The 14,868-nt window shown below is 40.7% G+C and overlaps 1 protein-coding gene across 9 annotated transcripts in view; it reads right to left on the minus strand.

The window, feature by feature from the left end:
- The window catches only part of FSTL4 (follistatin like 4), a 243,570-nt gene that overhangs the window by 14,296 nt on the left and 214,406 nt on the right, over nucleotides 1-14,868 (minus strand). For 6 of the 9 annotated variants that reach the window (XM_074604093.1, XM_074604095.1, XM_074604097.1 and 3 more), the window contains 3 exons: nucleotides 7,193-7,354; nucleotides 6,059-6,193; nucleotides 4,578-4,604 (listed from right to left, as the gene is read on the minus strand). In XM_074604093.1, coding sequence (XP_074460194.1) covers nucleotides 4,578-4,604; nucleotides 6,059-6,193; nucleotides 7,193-7,354 — 324 coding nt within the window. The remainder of the gene's footprint in view (nucleotides 1-4,577; nucleotides 4,605-6,058; nucleotides 6,194-7,192; nucleotides 7,355-14,868) is intronic. The other 3 variants (XM_074604096.1, XM_074604099.1, XM_074604102.1) reach the window with 1 other exon arrangement.

Below are 14,868 nucleotides of genomic sequence, written 5' to 3' on the forward strand. Positions count from 1 at the left end.
GGAGATTTGGAAAACTGGCTGTCTGTCATTGCTTTGCTGTTAGGAGATTGTATTTTATCATTTCTGTCATGCAGAAATGCCTTAAACCACTGATAATTTAGTTGTTCTTCAGCTACATGCAATTGCACTAACAAGCAACTTTAAGAAATGCTCAGGATCTTTTCAAATGCTCTAGTCAGAAAGATCCAAACATCATTTCATCTTTTCCATACCACCACCGAGAAGTGTTTGCAATGACCACCATCACCCCCAGTGATGTTGATAGTGTACTTCTCTGCCATCGATATGGTGACGTGACAATGTGTAATTTCTATTTAATTACATTTTACCCATGGAGAAATAAGGTCCCGGTTCTACAGATCTGAACAATGTTCAGTGTTACGGTTCCCTCGGCTGGTCCTGTGGTGGCAGCTCTAAACACTGCTCACATCTACAGAGTTTCTCACGTCTCTTAAGTGTTTGCAGGATCGAGGCCTAAATCATCGTAGGAAAACTTCACAGTAAAAACATGTATAATTTGGATAAATGCATTTTTGGAAAATTTTGTAAAATACAAAAGATTTAGTAAGGCTAGAAGGTTTTTTTTGGTGCTAAAAAACCCTCTTTTCGTGCCAAATAAGTGGCTTCAGAGTACAGCGTCTCAGCACGTGGTGTTTGCTGTACTGACAACGTTCAAGCTGAGTCTCTCTAAACCACAGAAATACCCCAGTTAGGGCATCAGGCGGGGACAGGAGTCGTGATCCTGAAATGTGATGCCACAGTGAGGGATCATGCACGTAGAAAAAAAGAGCTACTCAACTTCCATCGAGAGCTAAGTTATCTTTATGGACTAAGGGCTGATTTTTTATGAGTATATTGTTAAAACGTTTCATTCGGGCACTTTGGACCAAAATCCGCGCTCACAGCATGCACACAACTCCCACCTGCTTCAATGGGATTTGAGTGAATACATCAGAGGGCAGAATTTGACCCTGGCTGGAATGAGTGCACATATTTTCATGAGTCAAGGATTTTAATCCTAAGAAGTGGAAATAGGCAGGCAACAAATTATGACCATTGTGAAGATGCTTATTATTATTTTCATGCACGGTAGTAGCGTGATTTCATCTAATGATCCGATTACAATGAGAGTGTATTTCCAAACTAAGGCCTTAATTAGTCACAAAAATACTTTGACAATACTTTTACCCCAGTAAAAGGTTTAGAATTACTGACTTGGCAAGTCACACCACTTATTTTATAGTAAAATGAGTGCAAGTTTTTCTGCTAACTGGTTAAAATATCATACAAATTACTAATAACATTCAGGTACTCTCTTTTTAAAGTTTACCAATTTAAATTAAAATACTTTCTCAGAGAGTAATCTTCACGCTGATTTTTAGACAAAGCAGGATTTTAACAGACAAACTGTCTTTTATTGTGACTTACGAAGCATTTGCCAAGTCTTGACTGGGGTACATCTCTAAACAGTCTCATGGACATCGGTAAAACAGACTCCACTCTTGATCATGCTGCTGCAACTCCTCGGTCTGGGGAGTTGTTTCAGTAGAGAGGTGGGCGATGGAGAATTTTTGCTCAGTTGCATTATTTATACCAGTGAGGCAGGCACTAGATTGCGAATTGGGGGACTAATGAGGAGGGGTTTTCTTTTTTCCCCTTTTTAATGGAAGACATTTCAAGCTGGATGTTCAAAAACTAAAGGCTTTATAAAAGGCAACATTTTGTATAACAAAAACCCTAATATAACAAAAACCCCATTAAGAACGGGGAGGGTCTCCTAAAAATAACAGTTCTTATTTGAACCATTCCAGCTGAAGTTGACTCTAATATCTCTTTTTTTCAAAAACTTCACCTAATGACAATAAGAGTTATCTTTATTTGAGGAATAGTCTCCATCTGAGCGTACATTTGTATTTCCCTCCTTTGAGATCAAAGGGCAAATTTGTCACCGCGGAATACTCTCTTCTGATCTGATACTTGAATAATTTTCCTCAATTTAATCTAAACGCTTGGAGGTATTTTAGAACTTAAATGTGGTAACAAAAAGGCTTTCAGCTTTTTAAGCGCATACGTTCATGATGATTGCCCGCTGGCACGATATGCTCCCTTTATCCAGGCATAAAGAAAGCAACACTCACTGCAAAAATGAACACTGGCATGAAAACAAATCTCTACCTTACATTTGGGCTACTCCTAATTTTCTCTGTACAAAATTAAAAAGTAATTTGTACATTGCACAACACAATTGCACAACTGCATCCAGTTCCATGTTTAACTGGCTGGTCACGCTACGTGCACTCATTTCTCGAGGTTTTATTTGTGCATGGTCTGCGAAAGCTTTTGAGAACAGACTGATAGACTGACTTTTAAAATGACCAACTACTTGTGTGAAAACTTTGACTTGCAGCAAAAGCTTGTTCTATGCAATATTCTGTCTAGGCATTTTCCCAATAGCTTCAGTTACTACAGACCTTCTGGGCACAAAGATGTGACCGTTTTAGAGGAGCTCAAGTCTACCAATCCATTTGTTAATATTACTACTTACGCATAAGTTTTCCTTTTAATAGTATTTAAAGAATACGTTAGAATGTAAAAACAAAAATACCATTCCTCTCTTCCAGCTTTCTCTGCGCCAATATTTCACATGCTGAAGTGTGTTCGATGGATTCTTTGTCTAAAATGAATGTGTCGATCAAATGCTAAGAACAAGACAGGCAGGGGAATAAACCTGCTCTAAAGATACTGAATTGTTTTGGAACATCAATAGTAAATCTGCTTTTACTGCCCATGTTTTCCTTGTATATTGCTTATACTTTTATTTAAAATGTGCAAGGTTGATAAGCAGTAAGCCCATATTGTTTGGCAGAATTATAAAAAGACCTTCCGCATCCAACTTCTTAGTTGTTCTTTAAATATTACTATACTTCTACATCTGGTAGGGTTATCCAACTACTTGCTTTAAAAAGGAGCATAAGGGATGCAGCATATAAACAGCCACGTAGCATCATGCAGATGATGCTGGACTGATTAGATGCACTAGAGATTTCACTTCCAAGCAGAAGGGAAATAGCAATTCTTAGTGCCCATAATGCCATTTACAGGAACATCAGCATTAAAGAGATGCTCTCCATTGCCATGCACCAGGCACTTGCAGGTGGTGTATTTGGGAAGAAGTGCTGGAGTGTTGTCTTAGGCAGTTCCACCACATCTCATGACCTCCATCAGCTCAGTCTGCTGCGTGTACGCATCTGCAGCCAACAGCGGGACAGCAGGTATGCATCGGGTGTTTGCATATCTGGCCAAGCTAGCACCGGTCACTAAGGGCCGGCTCTTTCCTTCTGCCCCTAAAATCCTTTGGGTCAAGCCACAGCAAACCAGAAAGCTCCAAGCCAAGGGCATGAAGCACAACTGTCATTTTGGGTACCTGGAGGCACTATTTATGAAAGGGTCTTTGTGGCCCCCAAAGGCAGAGTGGGCTTGCAGCCCTTCCTGGAGGAACAACGGCAGGAAAGGGGGAGTTGCAGTGGGCTGGGGGACATGGTTGAGACCAGTTTGGATGTGCACACAGAACTTCCCTACAAGACTGGAAGGACACCACGGTCCCAGCCTCCTCATACGCAATTGGAAGACGTACGAACTGCTTATGCCTGAACTTCAGTCCAAGAACCTTCCTCCAGTGAGCGGATACTCTGCTCTCAGTCCCTAGGAGCCCAAAGCCCGGAGGCTCCCCATCCATGCACCTGGGAACCGTACCACAGAGGCAGATGGACGAGCTGCTTGAGATCTCCTTGGGTCTTTGCACGATGCGTCTTACTGTGCATTTTGGAAACTATGACAGCAGAAGCATGCACAAAATCAAACAAATTTTCATTTCTAGTGCCTCCATAATATCTTTGAGTCAATTAGCTGTTTAGGATGGGGTTTTGTTCTAATTTGGCTTCCAAGATACACAGATGTTGACCTTGTGCAGGGCACACTATATATTTGATCAAACTAGAGATCTTAACTGCCAATTAAACCAAAGAGAAATGGGGCAACCTTTACCCTGCATCGATTTAAATGATAGAGGGAAGCAAAACCTGTTGTGTTTTTTTTTTTTTGCCTAACAGTCAAGAACACAATTTTTGTTGCTCACCTAGTAAACATCAATACTTGCTACTGAGGAGGAAGAGCTTGAATTGCTCGCTTAAAAATGCAGAGTATTGAATTTGTGTCTTACTCGTTCAATTAAGGTAATTTGGGAGCACTTCTGACACTAGTGCAATTGTTAATGCAGCTTGAGAATCTCAGGCTACTCACGTTGGCGGGAGTTTATATAAAATTCACATTTTTATATATTTTATGGTCACCTATTATTTCATAGTGGGAAAATGTAAGAAGTTATGGGTACGGTTTATATTATGAGAGTGACATTTCTTATTTGAGTAGTTTAGCTTTTAAATGTCTGGTCTGTACTTAATCTGGTAACTGCGAAAGTTGATAGAGTTAGTGGCAAGTCAGTGGAGAATGGCCCATCATGGAATTATTAAAGCAGACAAGCACATTATCACTACGACAAAAGAACTTTACTGCAGTACCTTCCTCTCGCCACAGTATGTTTGCAACTGCAGCATCAGAAAATTGGGGAAGCCAGAAAATAATCAGGAAAAGAAAAAAAACAACAAAACAATGTCAAAATTTTCATCGTAGCAAGTAACTGAATTAATACTCATGTTTACATGAACTGTTTAATTTGTGAAAACTCCGTAACATTCATTCAAATAAAATATCAGGAAAGACAGATATTGCTAAATGCATTTGCTCCTTCTAGAGGCAATTCTGAAACTCTGACATGGGAAAAATCCTCGTTGAAATGAAGCCAACTTTAGCCTGTGCAAAGATCAAAGTCTTAGTAAAGAGAAGATGTTATCTTCAAATGTAATTGGAGGTATGGTACAGGTTGTGATTTTCCGTACAGGTTCAATAAGCAAACATGACATCTTTCAGAAGCCTGAGACTGGCAGTTACGGCAGCTACACACTTTGCTGCATTTCTTCTTGGAATGTCACGAAGCTACATTCTCTTTTAGGATTCAAACACTCTTTGAAAGTACAGCTGTATTCGAGTTTCTGGTTAAGATACATCCAATTATTTCTCAACATACTGTAATTTCCCTTGCTCAAGTATTCAAGGGAAAACGAGCAATATTAACAATAGTACATAAATCTACTTAATGAGGAATAGAATGTATTTTCCAAAGAATCGCCACAAGAGCCCATATTTATGGCTAACTTAGTTTTCAATTCTTGCTCTAAACAGCCAGAAAAGTCGCAAAAATCCCATTTGCACCTAGCCTTTTAGTATCTCCATGAACCGAAGCAATCTCCCAAGTAGTTAAGACAGTGGAATTAGGAACGATCAGGCCTCTGGGAGCTTTTCCATTGGGGCAACTAATCACCTGTTTCATTAATTGTGTTTCGGGGATGGTGCGGTCAAGATAACAGTGCCGCATTCCTACGGGAGACATGCAGCTAGGAGTTGCTGGGAGAATATTTGTCTTTGAAGTGGAAGATAATTTCACACCAAGGGAAACCTATTTTGCTAGTTAATGATGTAAATACAGGTAAAATAAATAATTCAATGAGAACATTTTTCAAGCATCTAAATATTTGAGAACTTAGACTCGTAACTGCCTTTAAAAGAAGTTTCATATAGAAATCAATGAAATTTATCTTCTGAAACTGCATATAATTCAACAAAGCATTAGGTTTTGGATTCTTTTATATCTAAAACTATTGCCAATTTGTTGCTTTAGTAAAGATGCCACCCGTACCACACCCAGTACACTTCTGCCACATGAAAGGCACAATCATCTGGGATGAGGAGATTTTACCTTCCCCGTGTGATTCCTTCCCAAAACAGAATCCAAGCCTCTGATCAAAGTGCAGACAAAATTGTCATTACCTTACAAGTGAGAGTCCAACATACCACATGCAATGGACTGAACTATTAAATTTCACGTATACCACTACATTTAAAAACACTTTAAAGAAAGAAATAGATGGAAAATTAAGCTTACGGGTCTTCCTTGCTGAATCTTCTATGAAAAGTGAAGATATGTCCTCATCCACTCCCACCTCATTTTTAGCAATGCAGGTATAGGCACCCGTGTCTTCATATCGAACGCTACTGATATGAAGTTCACTTCCGTTTGCTGTAAGAAAGACACCCATAAACAGTGTTCCTCACTGCTGCTAATTGCTTTAACTGCCCTTAATTGCCTTCCATTGTTGTGGCCGCCCAGCAAGAACCCATCAGGGTGGCTTCACCGCACAACATTTTCCTGTGCATTACTAGAGGTATTTGGGAGATCCTCATGAGAGCTGATGTTCTGCTTCTTTCCATTAGCACATACACACTCTGAGACAGAAACGAATAAAGAACAATCCCAAGTGCAAACAATAAATTACATTCCATTTATTTCATCTTGTTCAAAAAAAAAAAAAGCTTTGGCTTTAGCGGAGAAAAATTAACTTCAATTTTGCAAACTGTTTTTCATCAGATCACCAAAAACTTGGGCTTGGGAGGGGTCTCTCTACAGTTCCTCCTATCCTTTTGATTTCTGGAGGAGGACTGTTGCCTAAAACCTTTGGAAGATTTTGAGATATCGCACCCAACCGTGCAGGGATATCTGTGTTGCCAGACTGGGGGGTGTGCGGGGAGGTTTTTAATATTTTTTACACAGAAAATTGCAAACAAACGTTTTTGCCTTCCATTGTGTCTGTTGCACCCTCATTTGAACAGGGACCAGCAGGAGTCTAGAGCCCAACTCCCTCTGCAGAGACGGGTGGGAGAAGACAGAACCACAGCCTGATTCTCAGCTGACTTGCATCCAATGTAGTGCTTATACCTGAACAAATAATTTAATGCATTTTCTCTTTGGATTTGCGCAGCTGCACACAAAAGACAAGGCAGTGGAGAACCGGGCACACTGTCTTTTAACATAACAGCGTTACCACTTATATCAATCAATACTGCATTTCCCGAGAGATTCACGGGAGAAAAAGATAAAAAGAAAGAACAGGGGGTTTTGTAACATGATTTCCAACAACCGTGGCTTAGCGAAAGTACAAGAACTTCTAGTTTAAAGTGCAAAATAATCCTCCTTAATCCCCGTCTACAATACTTTAATTAATCAAAATTCTGTTCTTACCTAGGAGTGTTAGTTGTTTGGATAGTTTTGGCATGATATCAATGCCGTTCTTTAGCCAGGTAATTCGGGGATTAGGGATGCCTTCGGCGTGACATTTGAGGCTCGCTGACACGCCAGGCTCCTGCGCCTGTGTTTCAGGGTAGACGCGAATCACCGGTGGCACTGCGGGAAACAAGGAATCGGTGACTTCAAACTCACCCGCCAGGTGCCACCCCTTGTCGGTGGCTCAAGAGCCACTGCCTTCAAACGGCGCCGCAGAAGAGGTCTGATCCGAGAACCCATGAGTTAACCAATGTCCCGGCTTTCCGTGCACGCTACAGTAATGATTTTCCTACAGCTCAACTTTGGGAGGCAGAAAACAGAAAATAATAATAGAAAAGAGTAAACTAATAAACCAACGCAAGGGAGCAACCTTGCTAGCTGATGTATTCAGACTGGTTTTGCTGCTTCTTGCTTTCTTTCATTAAGTGATTGATTGATCTTAAGTAAAGTTGGATTAAAACCTAAGGCGGCTACTCACATGTTTAAAAATTAAAGTATAAACTCCAAACCTTCACTGAATCTAGTAAGGAAGGAATTCGAGTTCTTGCCTATTAGAAGTAGTCAATATTAATTAATTAAATATCCATCAGGAAATAGCCTGTATATCCACTACCTGGTGTTCTGATCAAATGAAGTGTTTATAAGTTACTTCTCTTTTTTTCTGAGAGGCTTTCAAAAACGTGACTTACCTTTTTTCAGGAAGGCCCCTCTGAACTATTGAATATACTCAATATTCAGAATTACTAATTATGTTACAATTTCAGACAAGTGCATTGATTTTCAATCACGTTGCCTTCATTGCTCAAATCAACAAGGCTTAATATCACCCATTAACTACTTCTTAACAATTTAGTCACATACTTTAAAGAGAATTTGCAATATAGCAATATTGGTGAAAAAAAGCAGTGGGACTCTCCTGCCTTTTGCCTCAAGGGACATAATAAAAGGAAATGAGAGGATGTGCCGTATCACGGCTGATTGTATTTGAAGGGTGGTCATGGACTACTGCGTTTCATAGTCAAGTGGTCAACTTTTCTACCAGATTAAGAGATTTTGGGACTCATGATGTAACTGTTGAAAGGCGTAGGGTTTTGTAAAACCACAATCAGAGTCAAATGTGGATGCGATATGTGGGGGATGAACTTCTTCCTCAAGGAAAATGAATAACCTCTGCTAGCACTAGTGGAGGATTGAGGAAAATTTGTGGGGTTTTTTAGAAAGTGTGAATGCGACAACAACAAACTTCCACTGGAGATCACTGGCTTAAGGTACTTAAATCACTGCAGTGTTTTTATATAGTCCATCATTAGGTTCCAGGACTGGTAAAATTAAATTGACTTAACAGTTGCTTTAGAATAAAATGAAATCTGTGTTTGCAGCTTGCTATGTGTCTATATATCCATATGGGGATAGTCTAAATAATTGCATTCACTAGCATACACTTTCCATCTTTCGATTTCTATTTTTTATGGGCCTTACCAGAGAGAGAGAGTTGTATTTTACTCCTGTCTTACCTACCAGCTGCCAAGTATTAACCAGAGCTGAGTCATCAGCTTGGAAGGAAATCAGCCACGACAGAAAGCCCTCAAGTCTACTTGTTTTTTATAGCTTTAAAAGCGAGAGATTGTTCAAGTGTAATCTGAGAGGAAATGCCCAGGGGCAACTGGAGAGAGAAAAAAAAAGGGGACTTCTAGCAAAGGAATGGCTCTAAATTCCACCTCTGCACCGGACGTGGATTTACTTCCTCATCCCCTATTTTCTTTACTTGCGAAGAAAAGAAAATGCGTTGTAAGATGCAGGGCAGTGAGTAAAACACCAAGTAAGAGCTTTTCAATCAGGAGGTTACCAAAAAGACAAAGTTACTTTTACTAAAATGAGTTTGCAAATTCTAAATAAAAGCATTTACTAGCTTTTTATCTTCTCTTCCTCCCATCGCTGTCAGGGCTGTGGCTCCTCCTGGCTTCAGGAGGTGCCAGATCACGCAGGAGGAGAGCAAAAAAAGCGACCTGCTGCTGGAAATGGCTGGTTCAAAGCCACCCCTGTGCTTATTTGAGAGACAGTGTCAAAGCAATTCAGGGGAATAGGACTGAGCGTTGGGAGCTTCTGATTCCTTCTGTATCTCGGAAAATTAATTTAAATTTCTCCAAGTCGGTCCCTCCAGACGCGACAGGATAAAGATAGTAATTTATGTCCACTTTGACAGAATTTTATGAAGGTCGTGCACTCAATGCTTGTCTCACCTATGATTTGCTTACTACTAGGAACATTTTTAGAACAAAATGATTTAGGAACTGAGGTCCATTGAAAGTCTATGTCCATTGAAATTCAGATTCATTGCTGAGAGGTGGTTTGTCTCCTATAAACGCATAGGAAAAAAGGTACAATACTCAAGCAAGGTAGATGCCCAAATCCTGGTGAAGTCAATGGGCAGTTAGTACTTAATGTCCCCAGGTACTTTCCTAATTCTCCAGACAGCACAAACCTGCCTCCTCCAGTCCAGAAGCAACGCTGACCCTCTCTGCCCCGTGCCAAACTCTGCTCCTGCCAGAGTACAGCCACCTGCCCGGCTCCAGGCAAGATGGAGATTCCGCAGCCAGGCTCAAGCCCTTCTCTAACATATCCCAAATGGCCAAAGACACCAGAGCAACTTTACTCCAAGTCTAGTGGTGTTTCCTCACCCACCAGCTCTTAACAGAGACGGAGACCGTCCCAGACATCACCTATTTAATGCTCTCAAAACCAGTGGGGGTTGATCAGGTTTTCTTATAATGGTTTGCTTTAGGCTTTCCTCTTCATATGGACCCTCATGTCAGCCCTCCCAATGCCTGCCACACGGATCCCGCTTCCTAGAAACAGGGCACTCCTTCACAAAGCAGAATTTACTTGCATCTTGCAGTTTTTTGCCTCATACCATGTTAGTCTGCATGTGAGTAATCCACATATTTTACCTGCAGAGGTGAAAACACAATAGATTTACAGGGCAAAAAGTAGCTCAGGGGTCCCAGACACTGAATCAATGTTCTGCAGGAAAATCAGCCTAACTTGAAATTATAGGAAGGTGTCTTTTCAAGAGTGATTAATACACAAACTGCTTGTTTTCACCTAAAAAAAATACATGTTGCACCTCCGTTCCTACTCTCTTATCATTTTCCTGCTCCTTCCATTTTTAAACTTTTTATTTCTTCTCCCTTGTCTTACATAATTCATTGCACAGCTGAATTATTGCATGCAACTGCCTTGCGATAACAGCAAACTGCAGAATGCATTTTTATTGTCCTTGCTACAAATTAATACGTTCCAAGTAAGCACATTTTACTTTAAATACTTGCAAAGATTTCAACTTCAGACTTTGGAATATATGGATTATCCTTTGCTATTTCCCTTGGTGAATATATATCATTGCTAACCATTACTGTGTCTGCAGCCAAAGGCAATATAAAAATGCTATTATCTTAAGCAAAGTAAGAAAAAAGAGGTATTCAAACGAGTAAGAGACTGGGTAGATTGCCTACTACTGCATACTGAGCAGTACCTTACTCGTGGAGCAGACCAATTCATTACAATAAAGCAGCTCAGGTGACAAAGCACACAATGAGCACAGATGGTGGTATCAAGCCCCAAAGACACACATTGCTGCTACAGGATCTAGATACTCCGAGGCTTAATACTAATTAATAGATTAATCATTTACTTGAGATGTTTTCATCTTTCCGTTTATGATTTGAAAGGAGTTTGCAGCATCATATGTTTTCTCTTGAAAAGCCACATTAAGAAAACATCTGTGTTTAAAATATCTCTCTGTTACCGGAAAATTTGTCCTATTGGACCCCTATAATTGGGCTGAGGTTCGAATGGCTTTTTAAAACTGTTTTCAAGGAATACAATTATGCTGATGTTTTCCAGAGTGCAAGGACCAAGGAAAATGATGCCCCATACTCAGCAGTCTCTTGATTTGCTAACTATCAGTTTTCAAAGTTGATTACAATTTTATGAGATTCTTTATCCTCAGCAACTCTTTTTCTTCTTGAAAGTGATAAATTGCTTTTCCTCCCTACAGTTAGTCTACACTGTACATGCTTCCCAAGCAATATCCATACATGGGAGAGAACATAATTTTCCTACTGTTTTCTACTGTTCTTGGCTGCTTCTGATCAAAGATAGCAGCACACAAGATGAATTTTGCATTCTTAAAATCTGTGCTGCCTTTCAGCGTGTTCTTTTCTTCCAAAGACATTAAGGGCCAGCTGTATAAATACACCGACTTAAATTTTACCACTGCTGTGAATCCCAAGATTGATGAGCTCAACCCAAACCTACCACATCAAATAGCACACGTAGGCTGCATTTCACGTGTGTGCTTTACGCTTCTTGCCCAGGGGACGTGAGCCAGCAGTTTGCGGCGTTCAACCTATGGTTGCCACATTTTCTGCCTAGCAGGAATCTCCTCTCTGCTTGTCAAAATGAGCATCTGGATCGACCTGTGTTACCTGCGATATCCTGAACCAGCTGGTACGAAGAGAAGCACTGCACGGCATTCAGCAGTCCAGCAAAACAAACCTTCTCCCCTTCAGACAGGCTGCTTCGCAGAGGATCTTTAGGCAAGTCTAGACCACGCAATGCCTGATGGTGAGTCAGAGAACATGGAGTTGCTTTCAGCACGGCATTGTTGGCTGGTCAAAGAGCCCTAGCGTGCACGTGGCTGGGCTGTGTGGCACAGGGACAGCAGCAGGCGGCAGTAAGGACACTGCTTGCCCACCATGGACAAGCGCGTCCCCATCTTCCAGCGGGGTTTGACTGCCATGAAGTGAATTTACTTTCCTTGGGTAAGAAAAGGAACGATCATGACAATATACTGGGATGAAAGCAAGGCTTTCTGTAAGTAAACTTTTGATAAATTTGATTAGCCTGTAATACATTCAACTAGAGCTCTGAATCCCAGAAACTTTTAATTTTGTCAAAATTGGGCTTTACATTTCCTATTTAAGCTTTTATTTCTTAATTTTCTATATCACCTAATCAATGAGCTGTTACAAGCCAGTGCTATGTTCTAAAAAGAGACAAAGGAGAAAGTGAGATAAAGAGAATACAGTATGTTGGATAAAAGCATACAAAGAGGGTGCATATAACTAGGATCAGATTCATTTAAGGAGAAAAAGGCAATAAAAGGAAAGTATTTTGTAAGATGGACTGATGGGCCTCAGCGGGAACACTAAGGCAGGGCCCAGGTGGTATAGAGAGGATCAGAGGACACTGGGAGAGTTACTGCAGCTTTGAAAACACTGAATTAACTGAAACAGTCTAAAAGCTGGGACCTGCCTGTACAGACATAGTGAGGTTGGGAAGCGTTGGGGAGAAACCCTTTTGCTTCCAGTTGGTTCTTCTTTCTCTGCTCTTTTCCAATAGAGAAACTTGGAGTTTTCTCTATTAAAAAGAAAAAAAAATCTGATCGTTTTCATAGAATAAAAACCCCTGTGTTTTTGATGTTGAAAGTGTACCAGTCCCTCCCTGGAGGAGACAGGTGAGCAGACACACTCAAGTTCTGGTTGACTTGGTTCTGTCACATTCTTTTACCATTTTAGTCGAATACAGAAGAGCAACAAAAAACCTCCCGTATTGAAGATGGAGTTTTTAGTTTGATACAGACAGACAGAGACAATCCCCAGCGCTGAACAGAGCCCATCAACTATACTTAGATTCTCAGTATCTACACTCAGCTCAGCTTGGCTCAGCTTCTCCCCTCTACTCCTGTCAACAGAAATTCCTCAATTTGTCCTTTAAGTTACTGAAAACCGAGAAGGATTTCCCGAGCCGGGCTCTGCCTTGAGAACCCCACCATGCATCTGAAGGTAAGCAATGTTGTCTTCTCGTCGGTGCTCTTGCCCCAACATCAGTTGCTGGAGAAAGCCACGACGCAGGCAGAAGGAGAGAATTTAGTGTTGCGGGCAAACAGCCAGCCACGTCAAGAACTGCAAAAACCCAGTTTTGCAAAGCCTACTGGCTAACAAGGGAGTATCAGGCGCTGGAAGACAAAGATTTCTAGACCCTGCAGTGTTTTCTAGCAAGCCTGGGTTGATACAAGAATGCATGGCATTTTTTTGCAGTATTTAGTGACTATATAGCAACATTAAAAAGCCAGCATGGAGACTGGGGTTTTTTTTTGGTGTAACAGTGTTCTTGTATTAGTAAGAAAAGCCACATGCAGCTGTGGTGTGAAACTGCCATTTAAAAAGAAAATAGGATCTTTCAACAACAAGTTAAATCTAAGTGGCAGGCATGAGTATAAAACAAATCAAGCCCTCCCCGCACTCCATCCAGCTCTCCTCTCATTCTGGTTTTAGCTTCAAAGCCTTTGGGCCTTATATTCTCAGTGATGATAAAGTCTACATTGTTGTCTGCCAACTAAACTCCATTCAGGCCTCATAATATATCACATAATATACATGGGATTAAGTTGTTAGCTTGCTTTTCTTTCAACTGCCATTCATCAAACAAATAGCACTTTGAGGAAGGAAGCCTATTTTCCCAGCTGCAGCATGCACAATCTAGTTATCCACATCGCCGAGACTTTACAGTTTACTATCTCAAAAGATGACAAATTATTATGTGGAAACATTAAGTCAGGATTCATTCAAATCAACTGGATGCTTCATCCTCTCCTCCAGGTACTTGCTGTGGGTGGGGAGCACTTACGCACGTCCAGAAGACCTGAGCTGCAGTCAAACCCAAACCCCACGTCCACCACGGTGCTTCTTAAAGTGCATAAATATCCCTTTTTACTGTTTCTCTTCGTGTCAGACTCTCTCTATTAACCTGTGTGTAGCTATCTGCTCTTACCAGTTGAAAGCTCTCCTTTGTAGAGGTTCACACACATCTAGAGAAAGAACTAAATATTAAGTTTCCTTATAATACATCCCCTGTAATAAAGTTACTGAATTTTCCTGTAGAACTTAATACTTTCATGCCAGAGTACGTCAAAATCTAGCCATAGTCAGAAATGGGTTACCCTATCTCCTATCCTGGAGATACTAACGGTCATATTAGCACGTGTAAATATGGGTTTAAAGTTGGACAATGATTTTGCTGCTGAGGAGGTGGATAATCCATGGGCTGGTCCCTCGATGAACCACCAGTTTAAGCTAATGCAATTTTAAACTAAATCCGACTGACTGAGTTTGAGGTCAGAAGAAAGATAGCAAACGCCTGAATATAAGTTCCACCAGGTGCAAATGTGGTCCAGGGGACGGAGGTGAATGATGATGCTGGAATATGGCCCATGTGGTTCTCTCACCTGTAAAATGGTTTGCCCTCATTTTGCAACCCAGTGGGCCATATCTTCAGCCAATGTAAATAGCCCTCAGTGAACCAAGCCGACTACAACAACATAATAATCTGATATATAGCTGGGAGTTAGACAGCTCGTTTTGGAAACACTGTGCTGTATTTATTTAAATATCCTGAGCTATTTCACGCAACAGAAATGATTTTCTGAACGAAGAAATTATCGGAGCAACACTTCTGTTGACAAAAGTAGTCATTAGTCTATGAGATGCTTTGAAAGACTGCTCTTAACTCTATGGAAATGTTATCGACAGCTTGTTTTACAGTTAGGATACCTGCTGAAGCCCAGGTAATTA

The sequence above is a fragment of the Larus michahellis genome, chromosome 11 (assembly GCF_964199755.1).
Source record: "Larus michahellis chromosome 11, bLarMic1.1, whole genome shotgun sequence".
NCBI classification, from domain to species: Eukaryota; Metazoa; Chordata; class Aves; order Charadriiformes; family Laridae; genus Larus; species Larus michahellis.